General features: G+C 38.4%; 1 protein-coding gene across 1 annotated transcript in view; it reads left to right on the top strand.

The window, feature by feature from the left end:
- LOC123518398 (protein unc-79 homolog) overlaps window positions 1–21838 on the top strand; it is a 94268-nt gene that overhangs the window by 39309 nt on the left and 33121 nt on the right. The window contains 9 exon segments of the mRNA XM_045279210.1: window positions 8611–8747; window positions 8891–9012; window positions 13322–13544; window positions 14154–14295; window positions 14856–15027; window positions 15798–15866; window positions 16209–16290; window positions 16776–16945; window positions 17361–17426. Coding sequence (XP_045135145.1) covers window positions 8611–8747; window positions 8891–9012; window positions 13322–13544; window positions 14154–14295; window positions 14856–15027; window positions 15798–15866; window positions 16209–16290; window positions 16776–16945; window positions 17361–17426 — 1183 coding nt within the window.

Genomic DNA, 21838 nt, shown 5'->3' with positions numbered 1-21838 from the left:
ATGTAACTGATTTAGAAAATTATTGTGCAATTGCTTCATTGCTGATTTCTTCAGAAATAGCAGATAAAAAGAATAGCAAGGAAAAGCAATATTATGGTAGCACAGCCCCCTCTATTTTTCCCTGAGGCACTCAGTAGGGCCAGTTGATGATATGAGAGCCGCTGGTGGTGGCGCCTGCTGTAGAGAATCACCAAGAGTGTGTCAGGCAACCACCTCGGCCCTATAGTTAACAATGCTTGCTAGACATCACTTGACAAACTCTGGCTCCCTCACCCCTTTCCTGCCTCCTGGTACTATGATAAAAAAAACAAAACAAACTAGGCCCTCCAAATAAACCCCTACAGTTCTCCAAGTGTCCTCATCCCATCTGTGTTCCCCATACATCTCCGAGGTGGTGGCTCTGGGACCCTCACTCTCCTTGTTGCCAGCCGCAGGGACATGACAGTGGCGGTGCCCCCTTTACACAATACCTGCTTTTGTATGCTGTTTTGATCACCTTTATGATTGTCAGTGTATCAGCTGGGCCCCCAAGAGTCCCTCAGTGATCATATGTCAGCCCTGCCACTCCCCTGTTTTCTCCTTTCAATAGTCTTGTGGCTGCTTCCAAAGCCCCCTTCCCTCTAGGGCTCTTTTGTCACTTACCTCAGCCAGGTTTCACTTTTGCCTCCTCCTCCTCCTCCTCCTCCTCCTCCTCCTCCTCCTCCTCCTCTTCCTCTTCCTCTTCCTCTTCCTCCTCCTCCTCCTCTCCTCTCCTCTCCTCTTTCTCCTCCATTTTCAGTTGTTTTACTATTATTGTCTTCCTTGCTGTGTTTGTTTTTCTCATTTGGTCTGTGAAATTTATCTTATCTTTCGCAGTATGCCTGTGTGTGTGTGTGTGTGTGTACATTTGTGTATTTACCTAGTTGTATTGTACAGGGTTCGAGCGGGGCTCATAGTGTCCTGTCTCCATATCTCCATTTATCTTGTTTTTCCTTAAAGTTATACACATTATGTGTGTGTGTGTATGAGTTTGTGTGCTGGTCACCTAGCCAGTCTTTCCCATTACGGAGCGAGCTCAGAGCTCATAGACTGATCTTCGGGTAGGACTGAGACCACAATACATTTCACACACCGGGAAAGCGAGGCCACAACCCCTCGAGTTACATCCCGTACCTATTTACTGCTAGGTGAACAGGGACTACACTTTAAAGAGGCTTGTCCATTTGCCTCGCCGCTTCCTGGGATTCAAACCCAGGCCCTCTCGATTGTGAGTTGAGCGTGCTAACCACTACACTATGGTGTAATTCACTGTTTGATCTGCTGCAGTCTATGACGAGACAGCCAGATGTTACCCTACGGAACGAGCTCAGAGCTCATTATTTCTGATCTTGGGATAGGTCTGAGACCAGGCACACACCACACACCGGGACAACAAGGTCACAACTCCTCGATTTACATCCCATACCTGCTCACTGCTAGGTGAACAGGGGCTACACGTGAAAGGAGACACCCAAATATCTCCACCCGGCCGGGAATCGAACTCCGGTCATCTGGCTTGTGAAGCCAGCGCTCTAACCACTGAGCTACCGGGCCGTGTGTGTGTGTATTTACCTAGTTGTAGTTGTAGTTTTACAGGGCCTGGGCTTTATGCTCGTGTGGTCCCGTCTCCATATCTACACTTATCCAATTTTTCTTTATAACTATGTACACTCTTTGCTGATACCACTTCCTCACTCAAACTGTTCCAAGTCTCAACACATCTTTGCGGGAAACTAAATTTTTTAACATCTCTCAGACATTGTCCCTTCCTTAGTTTCTTACTATGCGATCTTGTGCTTCTAAAGTCATATTCTTCTCTCAGGATCAGTTTCTCATTATCCACTTCATCCATTCCGTTAATCAATTTATAAACTTGTATCAGATCCCTCTCTCTTCTCTGCTCCAAGGTTGGTAGATCCATTGCCTTTAGTCTCTCCTCATATGCCATCCCTTTAAATTCTGGAACCATTCTTGTAGCCATTTTTGTAGTCTCTCTAATTTTCTTATGTGTTTCTTTTTATGGGGAGTCCACACAACTCCTGCATATTCCAATCTAGGTCTTATTTTAGTACTTATCAATTTCTTCATCATTTCCTTGTCCATATAGTGAAATGCTACTCCAATATTCCTTAGCAAATTATACGTCTCTCTGAAAATTCTATCAATATGGCTAACCGGTTGATTATTTTCTTCCATTGTCACTCCCAAGTCCTTTTCCTTTTTTACTTTTTCTAGTTCTACTCCATCTCCCATCTTATAGATTCCCACTGGTCGTTTTTCACTTTTTCCCATTTCCATGACATGGCTTTTGTCCACATTGAATTCCATCTCCCATTTTTTGCTCCATTTCCAGATCTTGTTTAAGTCTTCCTGTGTGTGTGTGTGTGTGTGTGTGTGTGTGTGTGTGTGTGTGTGTGTGTGTGTGTGTGTGTGTGTGTGTAGTTTTTGTATACTTTTATGGTTATTTGTCTTTTCCATAGACATCTTACTTTGATTTACTCTCTCTCTCTCTCTCTCTCTCTCTCTCTCTCTCTCTCTCTCTCTCTCTCTCTCTCTCTCTCTCTCTCTCTCTCTCTCTCTCTCTCTCTCTCTCTCTCTCTCTCTCTCTCTCTCTCTCTCTCTCTCTCTCTCTCTCTCTCTGTGCCCAACACACTATCTGGGTCCTGGCTGTGGCCATCCTGCCCCTCCCCTCCCATTTACCTGGTCTAGGCGTGGTGTCTCAGCTCACTGTGTCAAGGCAGCATGCTTGGATACCATTTTCAATACCATCCAACCATCTGTCGAGCTCCTGTGGCGTCTTAATCAAAACTCTCATTTTGTGTGTGTGCGTGTTTTTTTTTTTAACATGTCAAAGGAAGCGATTTACGTGTTATGTACTCATCAAGTTGTCATTGTTGTTTCTCTTTGGTGTGTTTGTGTAATCACCATTAGTGGATGAAAACTTTTGATGGTAGTGCCAGGTGGGGCCATGATCCCCTCCTGGCTCCACCTCCCATGCAGGCTTTTGTGGTGTAAAACTAAAAACTATTGTTGTTTCCCTCTTTTTGCTTGCAGACTTTACTATAAAGGGGCTTTGCACAATGCCCTGTAAACTGTTTGAGGCTTACTTCATTGAGGTTATGCAGGGTATCTATTGTAGACATGTTTTCTCTGTGATCAGTCATTTTTTGCACCATCTTTGTGTGTCCAGTAGCTACATGTTTGTCTGCATGCTTGTTTTATGGGTACACTACCTGATCTATGGACATTTAACATTTGCACTAGTTGTGTGTGTGTGTGTGAGAGAGAGAGAGAGAGAGAGAGAGAGAGAGAGAGAGAGAGAGAGAGAGAGAGAGAGAGAGTGTATTGCGTATGTCATAGTTTTATTCTTCATCTCTTATTGTGAAATTATCTTATACAACGGTGATCACTGAGAAAAAAGTCAATTGGTCTTCACCTGTTATTTCTTCCATTTGCCTGATCAGTTTTTAGAACACTTCATGGGTCTGAATATTTTTTGATGGGTGTAGTAGTCGCCTGGTTTTATGAGTCATTAGTTCACTATGGATAGAAGAATTGCACATATATACTTTAATCAGTGATCAAAGTTGGTTACTTGAACAATAAAATAACTAGATTCTTTCATTCTTTTTCAGTGTGTGTTTTGGCATATTTTGCTGTTTCTGGCTAATTGTTCATTAGTTTTTATATTGTAATTAAGTTTTATACTCATTTATCATTGTCTTACCTTTTTCAAAATACTATTCATTAGTTCCACCTTCCTTACAAGATATATAGCTGCTTTTTATGATAGGAAGTACTCCATCATGTCTAATGTCACTGACACACCATCAATCCAAAAGAAGATTTGAGATATATAGTGGTTGTATGTAAATAAATATGAAGCTTTATTGTATTGTATCCAATGGTAACATTACAATAACTATGATCAAATCAGTCAGCAAAAATAGAAATACTGAATGCCAGTATAACACAAGGTGAAATGTATTAAGGACAACCGGTTGCTGAGTGACATTAGGCATGAGGATTTAGTTTATGCTGATTTGTGGCATTCCAAGTTTTCTCTGATAATGATAGCAAATACTGTATTAACACCACCCTTAATGGAAGGCAGTCTGGACAAGGTGTTTATAGCAGGAGTTAGGAAGAACTGAATTGTTCCTCCTCTACACCTTGTTTCACCATACTGTAGAAACAAAACACATAGAGGAGGGATCCCCAGTCCCACCTTTCTGTCCATTGAAGAACATAAATACCATGAATGTGAAGACACTTACCCATCACACAACACACACTAAAGAAAATGAGGCATCTGTATGTAGTCTAGGGCTGTGCTTGGCTGTACTCTTGATAAAGCAAGGATGTAGCACTGTAGGAAAAGCTGATGACAATGATGGTGGTGAGCATGTATTGTTTAGTCTTATTAGCATTATAATAGTGATGGAGAGAGAGAGAGAGAGAGAGAGGATATGGAAGGAAATAAAAAGAAGGAATTAAGAAGAGAAAGAGAAATTGGAAGCAAGCAGAAAAGGTTTCAATGGTTGAAAAGGGGAGAGAGAGAGAGAGAGAGAGAGAGAGAGAGAGAGAGAGAGAGAGAGAGAGAGAGAGAGAGAGAGAGAGAGAGAGAGATGCATGCAGGGTATAGTTCTGTACTGTTAGTACCCAGTTTTCCTTCCAAGCTTCCAGAAGTGTCCCTAATAAGTATTATTTATTAGTAACAGGTAAAGTAATAGGAGAATCAGTTACAGTTGATGTATAGGTCTTTAATCCTGAAGTATTACTGATTTCCCATCTGCTTACTCTGATAATCTGATACTTCTGATAAACTTTCATAAACTGCATCCTTAAGAATATGGATTAAATAGACTTTATGCACACAGTAATCCTTTGTTATAATGATCTGCAATATACCTAGCACACATTGAGAGAGAGAGAGAAAGAGAAAAAAAAAAAGACGGCCACTTTCACACTATTTTTTTTTATGACTGCACAGTGCACAGCATTGTGAATTGGCATCAGTTGAAGACTTTTGTACAGACCTTTGCTTTGCAGTCACAGTGAATCCATCACCAGTGTATGCATGGTGTCCTGTCAGGTCAGTTCAAATGAACACATGACTGCTGCTCCTTTTCTTATTCTGCAGGTAAAAATTGCACTGATGCAACAAATTTTGTATCAAGTGGCAAATGTAAAATAAACACAGATCATCTAATATCTTAAGTGAAGGAGAAACCAATAGTATTGAACAAGAGATGAGGCAACATTGTACTGTACCATCTCTTTAATGAGAATGAGAGTGTGAATTGCACCTGGATTTTTGTTTTTCCATTAGGAAAAAAAAAAAGGACATCTTTGATGAGTGTACCTTTTCTTGGTGAATAATGATGCAGAGGGCTGTGAAGGCTGTAGCACTGTGCCATGGACAGCTCTGGAGAGGAAGCAGAAAGTGTGAAAGTGGCCTAAGTTCTTCATAACGTCTTAAAAAAAGAAACAGACTAAAGACCTTTTGGTGTTGAACACTCACTACTTGCTTATAACCATGGCCAAAGGAAACAATACACCAAATCCAATGCTGATGAACACATCCCCCTGTTAGGCTGCTTTCACACCAAGGTGGCACATTGCACATGGCAAATGGCAAGTGGCAAGTGGCAAGTGACGAGTGGCACAGTGATTTCAGACCAAGGTAGCACGTCGCCACTTGTCTCAGGGTGGCAGTTCACTTCACAGTGCGCAAGATGGCATGATCGGATGAGGAGGTTATTGTTGCTTTGATTGGTACTATAGTCACCTGCAGAATAAGAAAAAGGAAGTAATTCTGGATACATCCGTATCTTAAAGATGATGTATAAGCTCAAAATGTTTATGTAGTTGCAAAGCAACTAAAGCCCGATGAAGAGAAATTCCAGCTTTTGTACTGAATGTGTAAATAAACTTTTGCTATCTGGTATTATATGTTAAATAGTTCATTGTCTGGAAGAGGCATATTCTTAGTTGTGCATGAGAGCACGCACGAAAGACAACTAATAACAAAAAGACAACTGTTTCCTACACGGCTACGTGTCCCTCTCATCAGGCAGTGTTGTCACATGTGCTTACTCAAATCTGTCTAGTCTCTTGAAAACTAATCAACATGTGCCATACATCCAAAGGTCTTCTTCTTATTGTATATTTTGTTATTAAAATAAAAAGAAGTAATAGTACATCGTCTAATAATAAGTTTTGAAGTGAAAGTTCCATTAAAATTTGGCATCACAGTCTGGGGTGGCAGGTTGCACATTAAAAAATAACGGGTAAGTCCGATCCATGAGTGGCGTGGCATGTTGCACATGGCACATGCGACATGCCACGCCACCGGTGTAAAAGGTTTCATATGTTTCCGGATGTTCATTTTCACATGGCACGCCATGTGGCTTGCTACTTGCTACGTGCCACTTGCCATGTGCGACATGCCACCTTGGTGTGAAAGCAGCCTTAGAGTCACACTCCGCACACGTAATGTTATATTTATAGGAAGTTCATTCTCATCTGTGAATCCCTCCCTCATTGGAAATCTTAAAAAAAAAAAAAAAAAACTGAAAAACTGTGCACAAACAGTATTTTATAATCATATGATCTTCACACATCCCAATGTCAATGCAAACAGTGCACCATGGCACTCATTCATCTAAAGTCCTTTGCAAATCGCTCGGTAAACTTTACTAAGCAAGGTGATTTCAGAAATCATTGTCTACCACTTTAGTTTAATTTGTATCAAACTAGGTTTTATGAAACAATGAACCTGCTTAGAAATTAAAAGTCTGTTATAACGAATGATTACTGTACTTACATAAGAATATGGAATATTTTCATCCTTTCAATAATACTTTTTAATTTTGTGAACAAGATATAAGCCAAGCTGGTTCTTTAATTTTTGGACACATTAAAGTCAGCAAAACTATTAGCTGTAAAAAACTGTAGAACATCAAATTATGAGAAAGGATGCCAGAAATTATGTAATTAAATTTTTGCTTCCCAAGCCTGAGAGTTAAAAACCATTCTTAGGTGAAAATAGTGTATAGTTTAATTAGAGAACATTACTGACTTTCAGAATAAAGAAGCTCTGAGTGTGCATGATCCAACCTTAGTTGAGCTGTTTTTCTCTAGCTGCAAACTTAGTGTCATTTTTGGGTAGAAGATCATTGATAGTTTTCTGCATGAATATCCTTAAAGATATAGACTGAGAAGTTACTTGATAAGGATTCACTAAAAGTTATCTCATTATTTAGAAATACATGTAGCTCTTGCAGTACATCTTGGACAAATGTTTGTATAGTTTTCATGCAGTGTTCTCATTTTAAAAGAGATCATATAATCAGACTTAAACATTAAAGTGTTTTCAGTAAATTCTTCTTAGAAACTAAGTAGTTTTTTTTTTCTCTCTCTTTGTGCTCTCTGCCCCTTCTTTTATGTATTTCCTTTTCACTATTTCTTTTAATCTGTTCCTTTCTCAGTACTTCACCATTCTCTCTATATCTCACCCTTACCTCCTTCCTCCCTCCCTCTTCCTTTCCCTCCTTCCCCTGCATACACACCTATGTGGCAAAATGCTAGTTTCTCCTGCTTTTCCTCATAATGCAACTGCTGGAAGTTTATGTCTTACCTAACCTCACTTTCTTCCAAAGCTAACTAACCAACATTTACCACATGTGTAAAAGGAAAAAGAAATAAGAAAACCATAAGTAAGGCATCACCTGTATTGTCCTTCAAAGATGTTTTCTAGAGCTTAAAAATTATCAATCCCATGAGTGATGTCTCCTTCATTTCCTTTATTTCCTTTAGGGTTCTCTCTTGTGCATATATATATATATATATATATATATATATATATATATATATATATATATATATATATATATATATATATATATATATATATATATATATATATATATATATATATATATATATATATATATATATATATATATATATATATATATATATATATATATATATATATATATATATATATACTGTACACACTATGAATATATATTATAATTTTCAGCATACCTTTTTGATATTTCTTGCACTGTGCATGACATTCCTTACCCTTGAGGAGTAGAAGAGAGCTTTAAATATTTGCTCTTAAAAAATTCTTCACCATCTTTCCATTTAACAATTTTGGTAATGTATTTAAATCCCTAACAATACAGTATAGATGATTTAAGTATCCTCCATTAAGCTGTCATTTTAATAAATGCTTACCTTAATAACTGGCAATTTCCATAAATTCCCTCACAGTTACTTTCTAGAAAGCTTAAATATCCACTGCACTATTCAAAACTTTTCCTATACTTTTCAAAACCTGTCAAGTATATCAAAGAATAGTGTTCAAAGTTTACTGCATCAGTATTCAGACCACAGTACAGTGTAATATTCCATTAGCCCTTGAAACACAAGGAATTGCAATATAGAGAAATATATATTGAATGCCTAGTTTGTGTCACATCAGAAACTCATGTCAAATAAGCTTTTGATGCTAGAGTAGGTGTGTGGTGTTAGGTGGCTTTCCTTAACATGGTATTGAGAGGCTGCTGGGTGTTGCAGGGGACGGGGGGGTGCGATGTGGTGATGATGGCTCAGTGGTGCACCAGCTGCAACGAGCCATGGAATTGGAGGAGACAGACAAGGACACACTTCATCTTCTTGTCTTCCTCTTCATGCAGTTCCTCTCACAACCACATGTACGTTCCTTTTGCCTTCCCCATATGATGTTCTAATGGAATGTCTTATCTCCTATCCTTGTTCCTTCATGTTGCAAGGTGAGGTGCGATTCACACTACAATATTGTACATTTTTTAATTAATTTCCTTAACACTTTCCAAAGGCTGGTGGAGTTGAGGACAAGAGCAGTCTGAAGATGATGACCCTGGTGCTGCGCCACATCAGTGTGTTGATGGGCTTCAGTCCCCAGGAACAGTGCTTCTCCATCTCCCCATCAAGACTCAGGTACCACTCATTCACCTCACACGCAATATAACTTTCTTCTTTCATCCACATCTTGTTTATCGTTGCTTCACTAATTAAACTTCATTTATAATGATACATGTATTCTTCTTCTTCTATTTAATTATCTTTTCTGCTCTCTCTCTCTCTCTCTCTCTCTCTCTCTCTCTCTCTCTCTCTCTCTCTCTCTCTCTCTCTCTCTCTCTCTCTCTCTCTCTCTCTCTCTCTCTCACACACACACACACACACACACACACACACGTCCCGTCTCCATATAGTCATGTTAACTGTTGATTAGCAAAATAATGTCCAGTGAAGGTAAATATAAACTGTAGCCTGCGTTTGAGCCATCAGCTGGTTTGTTTACGTCTGCGCAACATGGCGGCCGTGAACTCGAAAGAGGAATCAGACTTCACAGGGTTTCAAGGAATAATGGAAAAGAGCGCTTATGTGAAGAAAATTCTGGAGTTAGAAGGTAAAATTGAAAAACTGTTTGAAAAGTATGAGGGCCTGGAAACGAGTTATGACAATGTAAAGAGACTGTGCCGATATGAAGAAGGAAAATGCAGCACTGAAAGAGGAAGTTAAGCTAATTAAAGTGAATTGCGAAAAATGTGGAGAATCTCTAGGAAAAGTGATGGAGAAGCAGGCTGAATGGAAAAAAGTCAGGAAGTGGAAAGAAAGGAGGTAAATTACAAAGTTGCAAGTCTGGAAAAGGAAATCAAAGAGTCAGGGAGAAAACTTTGGGCCTTGCTGAAATTATAGATCAACAGATCATAGAAGAGAAGATAGCTGAGAAAGTGGTGAAGGTTATTAAGTCAAATGAGACATTGGTGAGGGAAACTGTAGACAAAAAGAGATGTGTGGTGATATTTGGTGTGGAGGAGGATAAGACACCGAGTAAAATGGAGAGAGAAAAACATAAAAAGGTGATAAATAATATCATTAATGTGGTGCAAGAGGAGGAAAAGACCTAGTACAAGAAATAGAGGACTTCCATAGAATTGGAAAGTTCACAAGAGAAGGTATGAGGCCAATAAGAATCAAACTTAAGTCACAAAAGGATGTAGATGAATTGGTGGAGAAGTCATGGAGGCTAGCCCAGCAGGAAACAACAAGGAAGATTTGGTTGAGAAGAGATCTCGGTGAAAAGGAAAGAGAAATGTTAAATGAGTTGAGAAAGGAGGCTTTGAAAAAAATGAAGAGAGGACAGAAGAGAGAAGAAAGAGTTTTTCTGGAGAATCTTGGATATGAGACTGAGGAAGTGGTTCATAACCCAGAAAAGTACAGCAAGAAAGGACTAAAGAAACTTACATATGAGCGAAATGTAATGTATTCCAACATAAATGGAGTGATATCGGGGATTTTAGAACTCAACGATTACTTGAGGGACAAGAACCCAGATATTGTGGGTCTTACTGAAACAAAACTGAGAGAGGAGAAGACCTGATGAAGGTTGGAGAAGGAAATATAACGTTTGGAAAAGAAATAGAGTAGGTAAGATGGGAGGAGGAGTGATGTTGCTGGTTAAAAAAGATATAAAGGTGGATCAAGTGAAAAAAGGTATGGGAAAGGCAGAAGTGCTAAAGATCAGAGCAGAAACTAATGAAGGAAAAAAGAGGCACTACATAGTGGTGTACGTACCACCTAAGACAAATGCATGGTCAGTACAGGAATATGAAGAAATGATAAGTGATACAGGAACATGTCTGGAAGAAATGTTGGGTGGCTGTGAACGAACTATAATGATGGGAGATTTTAATTGTAAAGAGGTGTGTTGGGAGGACTGGTCAATGGAAGGATCAGAGACAACATGGGGAAATACACTATTGACACTGGCAATGGAAAATGTGTTAACTCAGTGGGTCAAAGAAGATACTAGGTTTGGAGGAGAGGGAGCATCGTCAAGACTGGACTTGGTCTTTAGTACAGAGCCAATGGTCATTGAGGAGATGAGGGTGGAGTGCCCTTTAGCAAAGAGTGATCATGCAGTTTTGGAGTTCAAGGTGATAGACGAAGAGAAATCTAGAAGAAATGAAGAATATAAAGTGGGAAGATGGAATTATGCCAAGACAGATTTTGGAAACCTAAAGAAATTCTTTCAAGAGACAAATTGGATGAAATTCAAGAGTGCTAAGGAGCAAATGAAAAGTGGAAGGAATTTATAAAAATATACAAAGAAGGTGAGAAAAATTTGTACCAATAAGACAACATAGAGAAGTTGGAAAGCAGGACTGGTTTAACGATAGATGTGAAAAGGCTAGAACAAGAAAAGAGGATGCATGGAAGAGGTGGAGAAGGAAAAGACGGATTAAGCAGTGGGAAAGTTACAAAAGAGCAAGAAATGAATATGTGTTGATTAGAAGAGAAGAAAGAAAGAAACAAGAAAAGGATATAATTGATAAATGTAAAGACCAACCAAGGCTTTTTACAGACATGTGAACAACAACATCAAAAATAGAGAAAGTATTGAAAGTTTAGAAGTAAATGGAGTATGCAGTGAAGATCCCAGGAAATGGCAGAGGCTATGAATGGATGCTTTCGGAAGGTATTCACAAAGGAGACTGCTTTTGACAAACCACTGGTAATGGAACAGAAAGGGATTATGAAGGAGTTTCAAGTAACTGTGGAGGAGATCAAGAACATGATGGGGAGTTTAGAAGTGAGAAAAGCTGTGGGACCTGATGGGGTATCAGGATGGATTTTAAGAGAATGCAGGGAGCAATTGGCAGAAAAAGTTTGTGAAGTAATTGATGCCTCATTAAGGGAAGGTGTAGTGCCCCAAGACTGGAAAAGAGCTAACATTGTCCCAATCTATAAATCAGGTAACAAGAGAGACCCATTGAACTATAGACCAGTGTCACTTACAAGTGTGGTAGCTAAGATGTGTGAGAGGGTGGTGAAGACTAGATGGACAGACTTCTTGGAGAAAAATGACATACTTTGTGAGTGTCAATTTGGTTTTAGGAAAGGGCGTTCATGCACGACAAACCTGATATGTTACTATTCGAGGGTGATAGATGTAATACAGGAAAGAGATGGTTGGGCTGATGGAATATATCTGGATTTAAAAAAGGCCTTTGATAAGGTACCACACCAGAGACTGATCTGGAAACTTGAAATGGTAGGAGGAGTGCATGGCAGTTTACTAAAATGGATGGAAGACTTTTGGTAGGAAGAGAAATGAGAACAATAATTAAGGACAGACCATCAGAATGGGGATTGGTGGAGAGTGGAGTTCCACAGGGATCAGTGTTGGCACCAGTAATGTTCGCAGTCTACATAAATGACATGGTGGATGGGGTGTCCAGTTATGTGAGCCTATTTGCAGACGATGCAAAATTGTTAAGAAAAGTGAGATGTGACAAAGATTGCGAACTACTCCAGGAAGACTTGGACAGAATATGGAAATGGAGCTGTACATGGCAAATGGAGTTCAACACGACAAAATGCAAGAAAATAGAGTTTGGCAAGAGTGAAAGAAGAATCAGGAGTATGTACAAGATAGGAAATGAAGACATAAAACCAGTCATGAAGAAAAAGACCTTGGGGTGACAATTACCAATGACCTATCGCCAGAGAGACATATAAACAAAATAATTGGAGAAGTATTGAACTTATTGAGGAACATAAGAGTGGCGTTCGTATATCTAGATGAAGAAATGATGAAGAAAATAATTACTGCAATGATAAGACCGAGGCTTGAATATGCAACAATACAGTGGGCTCCGAACTTAAAGAAACACATAAGGAAACTAGAGAAAGTACAGAGGGCTGCAACGAAAATGGTGCCTGACTTAAGAGATTTGACTTATGAAGACAGACTGAAAAGAATGCAACTTCCAACCCTGGAAAACAGAAGAGAAAGGGGAGACCTGATAGCAATATACAGAGTGATGATTGGCATGGAAAAATGGATAGGGAAGATCTGTGTATGTGGAATGGAAGAATGTCGAGAGGGCATGGGAAAAAACTAAAATGGCCACTTATAGGAGAGATGTGAAAAATATAGCTTCCCTCATAGAAGGGTGGAAGCATGGAATAGTTTAGACGTGGAAGTGGTCAACGCAAGGAATATTCATGATTTTAAGAAAAAGCTGGACATTAATAGATATGGAGACGGGACAACACGAGCATAGCTCTTTTCCCGTATGTTACAATTAGGTAAATACAATCACACACACACACACACACACACACACACACACACACACACACACACACACACAAAGGATAATTCACCCATATAATTATCATGAAACCTATAGAGTAATCTGACATTGAAGTTTTTTTTTTTTTTTTTTTTCTCCAGATGTTCCCCAGTCTTCAATGCATTCCTCTCCAACTTACCACATGTACTGGACCACAACTTTGGCATGGGCAAATTGTTGCTGCCCACCTGCCTACCAGTGCTGCAGTTCTGTGCTGCTCCTCACCGGGTGTTGGACCTTCGCTACCCAACCTTCAGTCTTTGGTGTCTTCAGCCACACCCGCGTCGATACTGGCTCAAGTCTGTGCTGACGTTTCTCTATAAAGTAAGACTGGCCAATCCAAGGTTTTTCTTTATTTGCCATTTTGCAAGCATGTGTTTATGTCTTTACTGTGTATAGATTCTGTCAATTGATACATTGTTTTGGCATCCTTGAGCTTTAAGTAGTGTTATCTGCTGGTCACCCACAGGATTACCAGATTGCCTTTAATTACACCAAAAACCTCAAATCTGCCTTTTTTTTTTTCCTAGAAGCATTTGGCCCAAGGATATTTATTTGGCCTGAATGATCAAATCTGGTTATTTTGGCTTTTCTTGTATATGTGGCCAAATATATTCTATTTGGCCACAATAAGCTTGCATGATACAGGTGTTCCCTGACATACAATTGGGTTATAACTATGAAAAACTGAGGGTTGACTGTGCCCACATGCAGAGTGAGTGAGTGTGTTTGTGGGATATTGTAAAAATAAAAGATAATTTCTTACATAGTAAACACAAGGAAATAAAGAACAAATATAGTACTAAGAGTGAAATATCATGTAATGGTGAATCAGATAGCAGGGAATACCTATACTTATACTATTTTTATTTAAGGTCATGATTGCCAGCTAATGAGAAAATTGATTAGTTCCAGACTTCTTTTCCTCTCCAGTATGAATATGGACAACAGCAGCTGTCATCCCAGGCCCTCTCACTGGTGCGTGTTGTTCTCAACACTCTTGATAGTCACTTCCATCGTTGCCGTAAGGTGGACGACCCAGCGCTGTGTGGAGCCAGCTCAGCATACTCTCGAGGTGGGTCACTGGCTGATGACCATCATAAATGAAATTTTGTTTCTTTATCATTAAGATTTCACTCAGATAAGCTTCAGTAACACAAAAATTCCATGATATTTGGTGTATAGTTCATAATTTAAGTGTTTTCTGTCTTGAATTGCTCAGCTTCTGTCAACCTTCATAGGTATATTTGTGATCTCAAAGTAAATAGTTGTTTTTCTAGCTAGTGTTATATTTGGAAGAATTTGTTCCATTTTATATTGGATGATGTGAACACCATCACCACTGACATTCTTCAAATGTAGTGGTAACTAGTAAAGCTTAGAAATATCTATGGAAGTTAAAGTCTGTCACCTTAGGGTGACATGCAGCTTTGCCAGGTTTTTCTAGGCTTCTGTCACCAATAGATTCATATTAATATCATCATTTCATATTGAAATGACCAAGATACTTGGAAATAAAATCATCTTACATAATCAGGTTGAATTTTGCACAGTTCAGTCCAGCATTTAATTATAATTAAATGTCGAACTGAATTGAGCAGAATTCAAAGGTGGTCATGATAATTATTTTGACAGAGTTAAGCCAGGGGTCCATAGGTGGCAATGAAGGAGACCATGGAGCTGGTGGTGAGTCTCCACCCCCATCACCTGGCCTGCATCCTGCCCCTACTCGCTTCCATCCAACCTCTGGTGCACCACATCAGCTTTACTCCAACCATCGGTCTGCCTTTGTTCCTGTGGACCCCAGGTTAGTGGGTTGATGTACAAGAAATTCAGAATCCAAACCTTGCTTAAGAAATAAATGCCTGTAGTGTGCAGAGGATAGATGACAAAAATAAAGATCTGCATGTCAAATAAAATAGACTAATGAAATATTCACTGGACTAGATTCAGTAACCAAATATTCAGTGTAGTCAATGGTCAAGTTTAGAAGATTGGATGAATTTATTGATATAGATGACAAGTAAATTTAGCTATGTGTACTTTATAACAGGAATGGTTATTTTCTTATGTTTTTTTTTTTTTTTTTTTCCCTTGATATATAATATACAATATAAGTCAACTTGAGGAAACAGCTTTGGTGTTCCAAGATGATGAACTTAAAAGTTGCTGAACCAAATTTGATAGAAACTAATGGCTTCACGAACAATTTTCAATTTGCAAAAATTTTTATTTTGCTAATGAGCTCTGCTAATTATTGGTTGATGGATGAATGGAGTTGTAGTTGCTACTATACAGTGGACAAAAGAGTTGAACAAGGAGATAGATACTGAAGGAGTGGATATCTTGATAGAGAAACACTCTACAGTAGTGTTTACACATATGACCATGCCTCCTCAGTAGTGACAACAGCACTATTTCAGTAAGAGCTGAAAGGCAGTCTACACACTTCTGGCTGTTGATTCTGACAATTTGACTCAATCAGAGGGAACCATGCTCATTCAATCCATGAACTGAATTGAATCAATTTGCTTGGTTCAAAGAAGAGAGAGAAACTTAATGCTCTTTCATTTTCAGGGTTTTCCATGGACATCTCAAGCTTGGTGGTGAAGAGTCTAGGAAACCAAGAAAGGCCAATGAACAAAGGTTGTATGCTTTTACCTACAAAGTAGACCCCAGTAATCATTGAAATATCATCAAAAAAGAAATCAACACAACTAGTCCATTGCTGGGCCAGGCTGAAGTAATCTGACCGTAGATGTGGTAAAAATGTAGAGGACTGGAAAAAAATCATTATGGTGATTTATGTAGGTAATAGTGAATATTCAACATAAGAAAATTTCCTTTGAAAATGGAAACTATGTGTTAGAAAGAAATGTTAATTAATTGGAGTGGCTTCAAGTTAGTAAATGTAGAAGTGAAAGTCTAATAGCATTAGAAGTAATTTAGTATATAGTGATGATAAGACAGCACATTTTCTTCCTACAGCCAAGGTCCAGATGGAGAAGAAGGAGAGGGGGAACTGGAGGCTATTCCTGAGAGTCCCAAGACAGATACACCCAGCATGCAGGTGAGGCTTAAGGGAGTCCTTAATACTGTGGCACTATTAAAAAAGACTGGCACTGTATGTTCACATTTGTGGGTGGCTTTTAGAAAAGGTCTCTATACACTCATAGGAAAGCTTTATTGTTGATGTTGATCCTCTTCTTATGAAGGACACATTCACAAGATAGTAGGCCAACAAGATCATAAATAATGTAATGGTTAAGGCAGATATGTATTGCCTTTCCATGCATAAAACAGTGGTGACTTCCTTTTGACAAATATTTACTTAATTAACTGAAACATTATGAAAAATTTTAAAAACTTAAAGAATTAAAGCTCATTGTGCATAACAGAAGAAAGAACAAGAGCTTTCTCCTATAAAAATAATTAGCTAAAACTTCTGGTGTGAGTAAATTTACAAGATAGAGGAATGTATAATACTACTGTATACTTATAGTCTGGCATTTGTCCATTGCATTATGTGTTCCCTTCTCTATCTTTGCCCTTCAGGAATCATTTGGAGAGACAGAGGTGTGTGAGGGTCTGGTTAGGGACCCCCACCACTCTCATGCCACTGCTGCCACTGCCTCTGTGGTGGTGCCTCCAGCCCTCAGTGCCAGAGCTGTTACTTCTGTCATGGCCTCCCAGATCCAGGCATTTGATGAGTCTTTCACCGTCAAGTAAGTAGCCATTGAGTTGTCTCTGTCCATTGTGGCAGCACAACTTTATGATGACAATTTTGTTCTAAATCTCTATTATTTATTTTATTCTTATTTAGTACTACTTATGTAAAAGAAAACATATTTATTCACAGGCCTTGAAAATTCAAATAGATAGCATTTTACTAAGAGCAAGGTCAAAACTAAGAAAAATCACAAAAATTATATGAATTTATTAACAATATTTTTTGCTATTAAAATCTGGTTCAGTTTCAAAGCATTTTTCCTTCCTTATTCATTTCAGTTTGAGTTTGTTTTGTGTTTTATGTTTTATGTTGCATTTAAAAAGGTTTCCTCTTCTGAGCAGTAAAATTTTTGTTCTATTTTCATTTTTTTATGTTATGTTTTATTCAAACTTTTTTCCTCTTCTTTGCAGATCCTTACATACTCATTTGTGGTTATTGTGTATGTATTCCATAAGCTGTATTGGCTTTGAGTCTGTGTGAGTGCGTCCAGTTACTTTGCTAGATTTACCCGGTTATTGAGTTCTGATACACTCTTATGGTCATGGTCTTGACTTCACACCTATGCTTATTTTAATCTTTTCTTGATATCATGTACAATAAAAGCTCTCAGCATGACAAAGCAGCTTTCCTATCTATATTACTAACAAAAGCAATATGTCTTTTTCATTCATTTATTTATTTATTTATTTAATTTTTTTATTTACATATTTTTTTCATAACTGCTGTCATTAGGTAGAGCTACCTTTGACATGCATCACATACATCTTGGGCCAACTTTTCTTTCTCCACCCTTCCATTTCTCCCTTCCCATCGCTTTTCCCCATCCCTACACTTCTCACACCTTCTCTCTCTCTCTCTCTCTCTCTCTCTCTCTCTCTCTCTCTCTCTCTCTCTCTCTCTCTCTCTCTCTCTCTCTCTCTCTCTCTCTCTCTCTCTCTCTCTCTCTCTCTCTCTCTCTCTCTCTCTCTCTCTCTCTCAGGAAATTTAATATATTCCACAAAGTGACAGGTCAGTTACTAAAACAAAGTGGGTGCAATGTAACCTAAGTCTCTCATACTCAGGATACAAGAGGCAGGACAGCATTTTGGTTCCTTTATTTTCCCCATTCTGTCATACTCCATTTCCCTCAAGAAGTTAATCCATACACTTAAAGTAATGATGACCTGTATTGTGTTTGATTTGTGTCTGTGTAATTCACCTTGGTATTTCACCTTGGTCGCCTGCTGGTCACCCAGCTAGTCTTCCCTATTATGGAGCGAGCTCAGAGCTCATAGACCGATCAAGTGTGTGTGTGTGTGTGTGTGTGTGTGTGTGTGTGTGTGTGTGTGTGTGTGTGTATTTACCTATTTGTATTTACCTATTTGTGTATTAGGGCCTGAGCTAAGCTCTCTGTGACCTGTCTCCTTGTCCATTCCTGTCATATCTCTCTTCCTTTTCTGAAACCAAACTGTCTTTCACTCAGAATGTTTTCACTTTCTAGATACTCACTCCACTTAGCTTTAATTACTTCTTCACATACCTTGCACAATATACTAGTCAACGATACTGTTCTATAATTTAGCGGTTCCATTTTACTACCAGTCTTATATATAGGCACAATGTCAGCTCTTTTCCACTCTTTCGGGACTAATCCTGTTCGTATGGAGGTTTCCACAATATCAAATACCTCCCAGATATGATTTATTAATATCCAGATTGCTTATAATTTTCCTTACATCTTCCTTAGTAACCATGATGTCCTGCATTTGCTTTATTTCCGTAGGCCTTCCTCCCATAAAATGCTCCTCCTTTGTAAACACTTTGCAAAAGTTGTCGTTCAAAATTTCAGCTATATCTCCAGCATCCTCATATACTTCTTCCCCATTTTTCACCTTTTCTATTGCTTCCCTTATATTTAGTTTTCCATTTATGAATTTGTAAAACATTTTTGGGTCACTATCACAGTTTTCAACCACCCTCTGTTCATATTCCTTCTGTGCTGTTCTCCTTACTTCAACATATCTATTCCTTGCTGTTTTGTAAACTTCTCTTGATAATACATCACTGTTTTTCTTAAGTTTCTTCCATGCCTTTTCTTTGTTCTTTTTTGCTTCTTCACAATTTCCATTAAACCACTGTTTATTATTTAAAGTCCTCTTTCTGTGATATGGCACAAACTTCTTCACAGCAGTTATACAAATCCATAAATTTATCGTATTTCAATTGCATATCCCTTTCCTGGTATACCACAGACCAGTCAATTTCATTAAAGAACTCCCTTATATGGTTGGATGTGTGTGTGTGTGTGTGTGTGTGTGTGTGTGTATTCACCTAGTTCACCTAGTTGTAATTTTACAGGGCCTGGGTATCATACTCGTGTGGCCCCGTCTCCATAACTACACACATCCAACTTTCCTTTAAAACTATGCACACTCTCCTCGCTGACACCACCTCCTCACTCAAACTATTCCACACCTCCACACATCTCTGTGGGAAACTATATTTCTTCACATCCTTCAAGCATATTCCCTTGGCTATCTTTTTACTATGCGATCTCGTAGTTCTATTTAAATTTTCCTCTCTCAACATCATTTGCTCATTATCCACTTCATCCAAACCGTTCAACAGTTTATAAACCTGTATTAAATCTCCTCTTCTCTTCTTTGTTCCAAGGTAAGCAAATTCATTTCTTTTAATCTCTCCTCATAGGTCATTTCTGCCAATTCCGGAACCATTTTTGTTGCCATTCTCTGCAATCTCTCCAACTTCCTTATATGCTTCTTTTTATAAGGGGACCAAACCACCCCAGCATATTCCAATCTTGGTCTAATTACCGTACTAATTAATTTCTTCATCATATCTTTATCCATATAATGAAAGGCTAATCCAATATTTCTAATCAAATTATATGTTTCTCCAAACATCTTGTCAATATGAGCCTCAAACTGCCCATGGTCTTGTATTATCACTCCCAAATCCTTTTCCTTTTCCACCTTTTTCAACACTACTCCTTCACCCATCTTATATGACCCTCTTGGCTGTCTTCCACTCTTCCCCATCTCCATTACATGACTTTTGCTCAGATTAAATTCCATCTCCACCTCTTGCTCCACTCCCAAATCTATCCAGATCTGCCTGTAAAATTTCACAATCTTCTTCACTCTTCACACACCTACACAACTTCGCATCATCCGCAAACAAATTAATATAACTGTTTACTCCCTCTGGCATATCATTAATATAGACAAGGAAAAGTATTGGTGCCAGCACTGAACCTTGTGGGACTCCACTCTCCACCACCAACCAGTCCAACTTTGCATCCCTTATTACCGTTCTCATCTCCCTCCATCTCAAGTAGTTTTCCATCCACTTTAACACTTTTCCCTTCAGTCCTCCATAAATCTCTAATTTCCATAGCAGTCTCATGTGAGGTACCTTGTCAAAAGCTTTTTTTAAATCCAAATATACACAGTCCATGCATCCCTCTCTCTCTTGTATTTTGTCAACCACTCTCGAATAAAAGCCAAATTGATTATCCGATAATAACTTATGATCCTCCAGGAACCATATCCAATATTTCTTTATCGCCCTCTCACAAATCTTACTGACCACACTTGTTAAAGACACAGGCCTATAGTTAAGAGGCTCTTCCTTACTGCCACCCTTATAAATGGGCACCACTTCAGCTCTTTTCCACTCTACTGGTACTTCCCTGGTTTCTAATGAGCACCTTATAATACCATATAATGGATCTATCAATTCTCTACATTCCTTCAATAATTTGCCTGAAACTTCATCTGGTCCCATCGCTTTATAATCTTTAAGGTCCTCCAACATTTTATATTACTCATTTTTAGGTATCTTAATGTCATCCATGTGCACATTTCCTTCTACATTTTGAAGCTTTACAAACATTGTTTCTTTAGTAAATACTTGTTGAAACCTATTATTTAGCAATTCCTATATTCTTAGGGTCATCTACTATCCCTTGCTCTCCTTTTAATCTTTCAATGGACTCTCTCTTTTTAAGTTTACCATTTATGAACCTGTAAAATAATTTTGGATGTTCCTTACTCTTGTCTACAATATCTTTTTCAAATTTTCTTTCTTCCTCCCTCCATACCCTCACATACTCATTTCTCGCCACTCTATAATTCTCCTTATTTAGTATATTCCTCCTCTTTTTCCATCTTTTCCAAGCCACATCTCTCTTTTCTTTAGCCTTAACACAAGTTGTATTAAACCAATCCTTTCTTCCTTCCTCTCTTGGTTTATACTTTGGTACAAATTTCATAACTTCTTCTTTATAATATTTCATAAAAATCTCATTTTTTTTTGCACTTCTTTAATTTGTAACATCCCTCCCAATCTAATGTTCTAAAATAATTTTTCAAATTTTCTGTGTCCATCTTTCTATAATTCAGTCTACCACTCCTGTATGTCTCATCTCTCCTTCGCTGTGTTATTGCCATCTGCATTTCCATAACCACATGATCACTCTTCCCCAATGGACATTTATATTGTATATCCTCATATAGGTACACTTCTCATGTTAACACCAAATCCAGTCTAGCCGGTTCATCATCTCCTCTATATCTAGTATTTTTTTTCACCCTCTGTTCCATCATATTTTCCATCATTAGATTAAAGAATCTCTCTCCCCATGCTTCCTCTCCAACACCACTTACTAGATTTTCCCAATCCACTTCTTTACAATTAAAATCTACTAGTATCACCTTTCTTTTTCCAGTTAATACACTTTCCAAACTCTGTATTGTCATATTCCCTTAATGTCCAAGAATTTGTTTTAGGAGGTACATAGGTCACCATGATTATTAATTCTTTTCCATCACTTTTTAACCTTATGCTTATCACTTCTGCGTTGTTCTTCCCATACCAAACCTTATCC

Source organism: Portunus trituberculatus, chromosome 43 (assembly GCF_017591435.1).
Source record: "Portunus trituberculatus isolate SZX2019 chromosome 43, ASM1759143v1, whole genome shotgun sequence".
NCBI classification, from domain to species: Eukaryota; Metazoa; Arthropoda; class Malacostraca; order Decapoda; family Portunidae; genus Portunus; species Portunus trituberculatus.
Note: the sequence above shows the minus strand (reverse complement) of the source record. Positions and strands in the feature narration are given on the sequence as shown.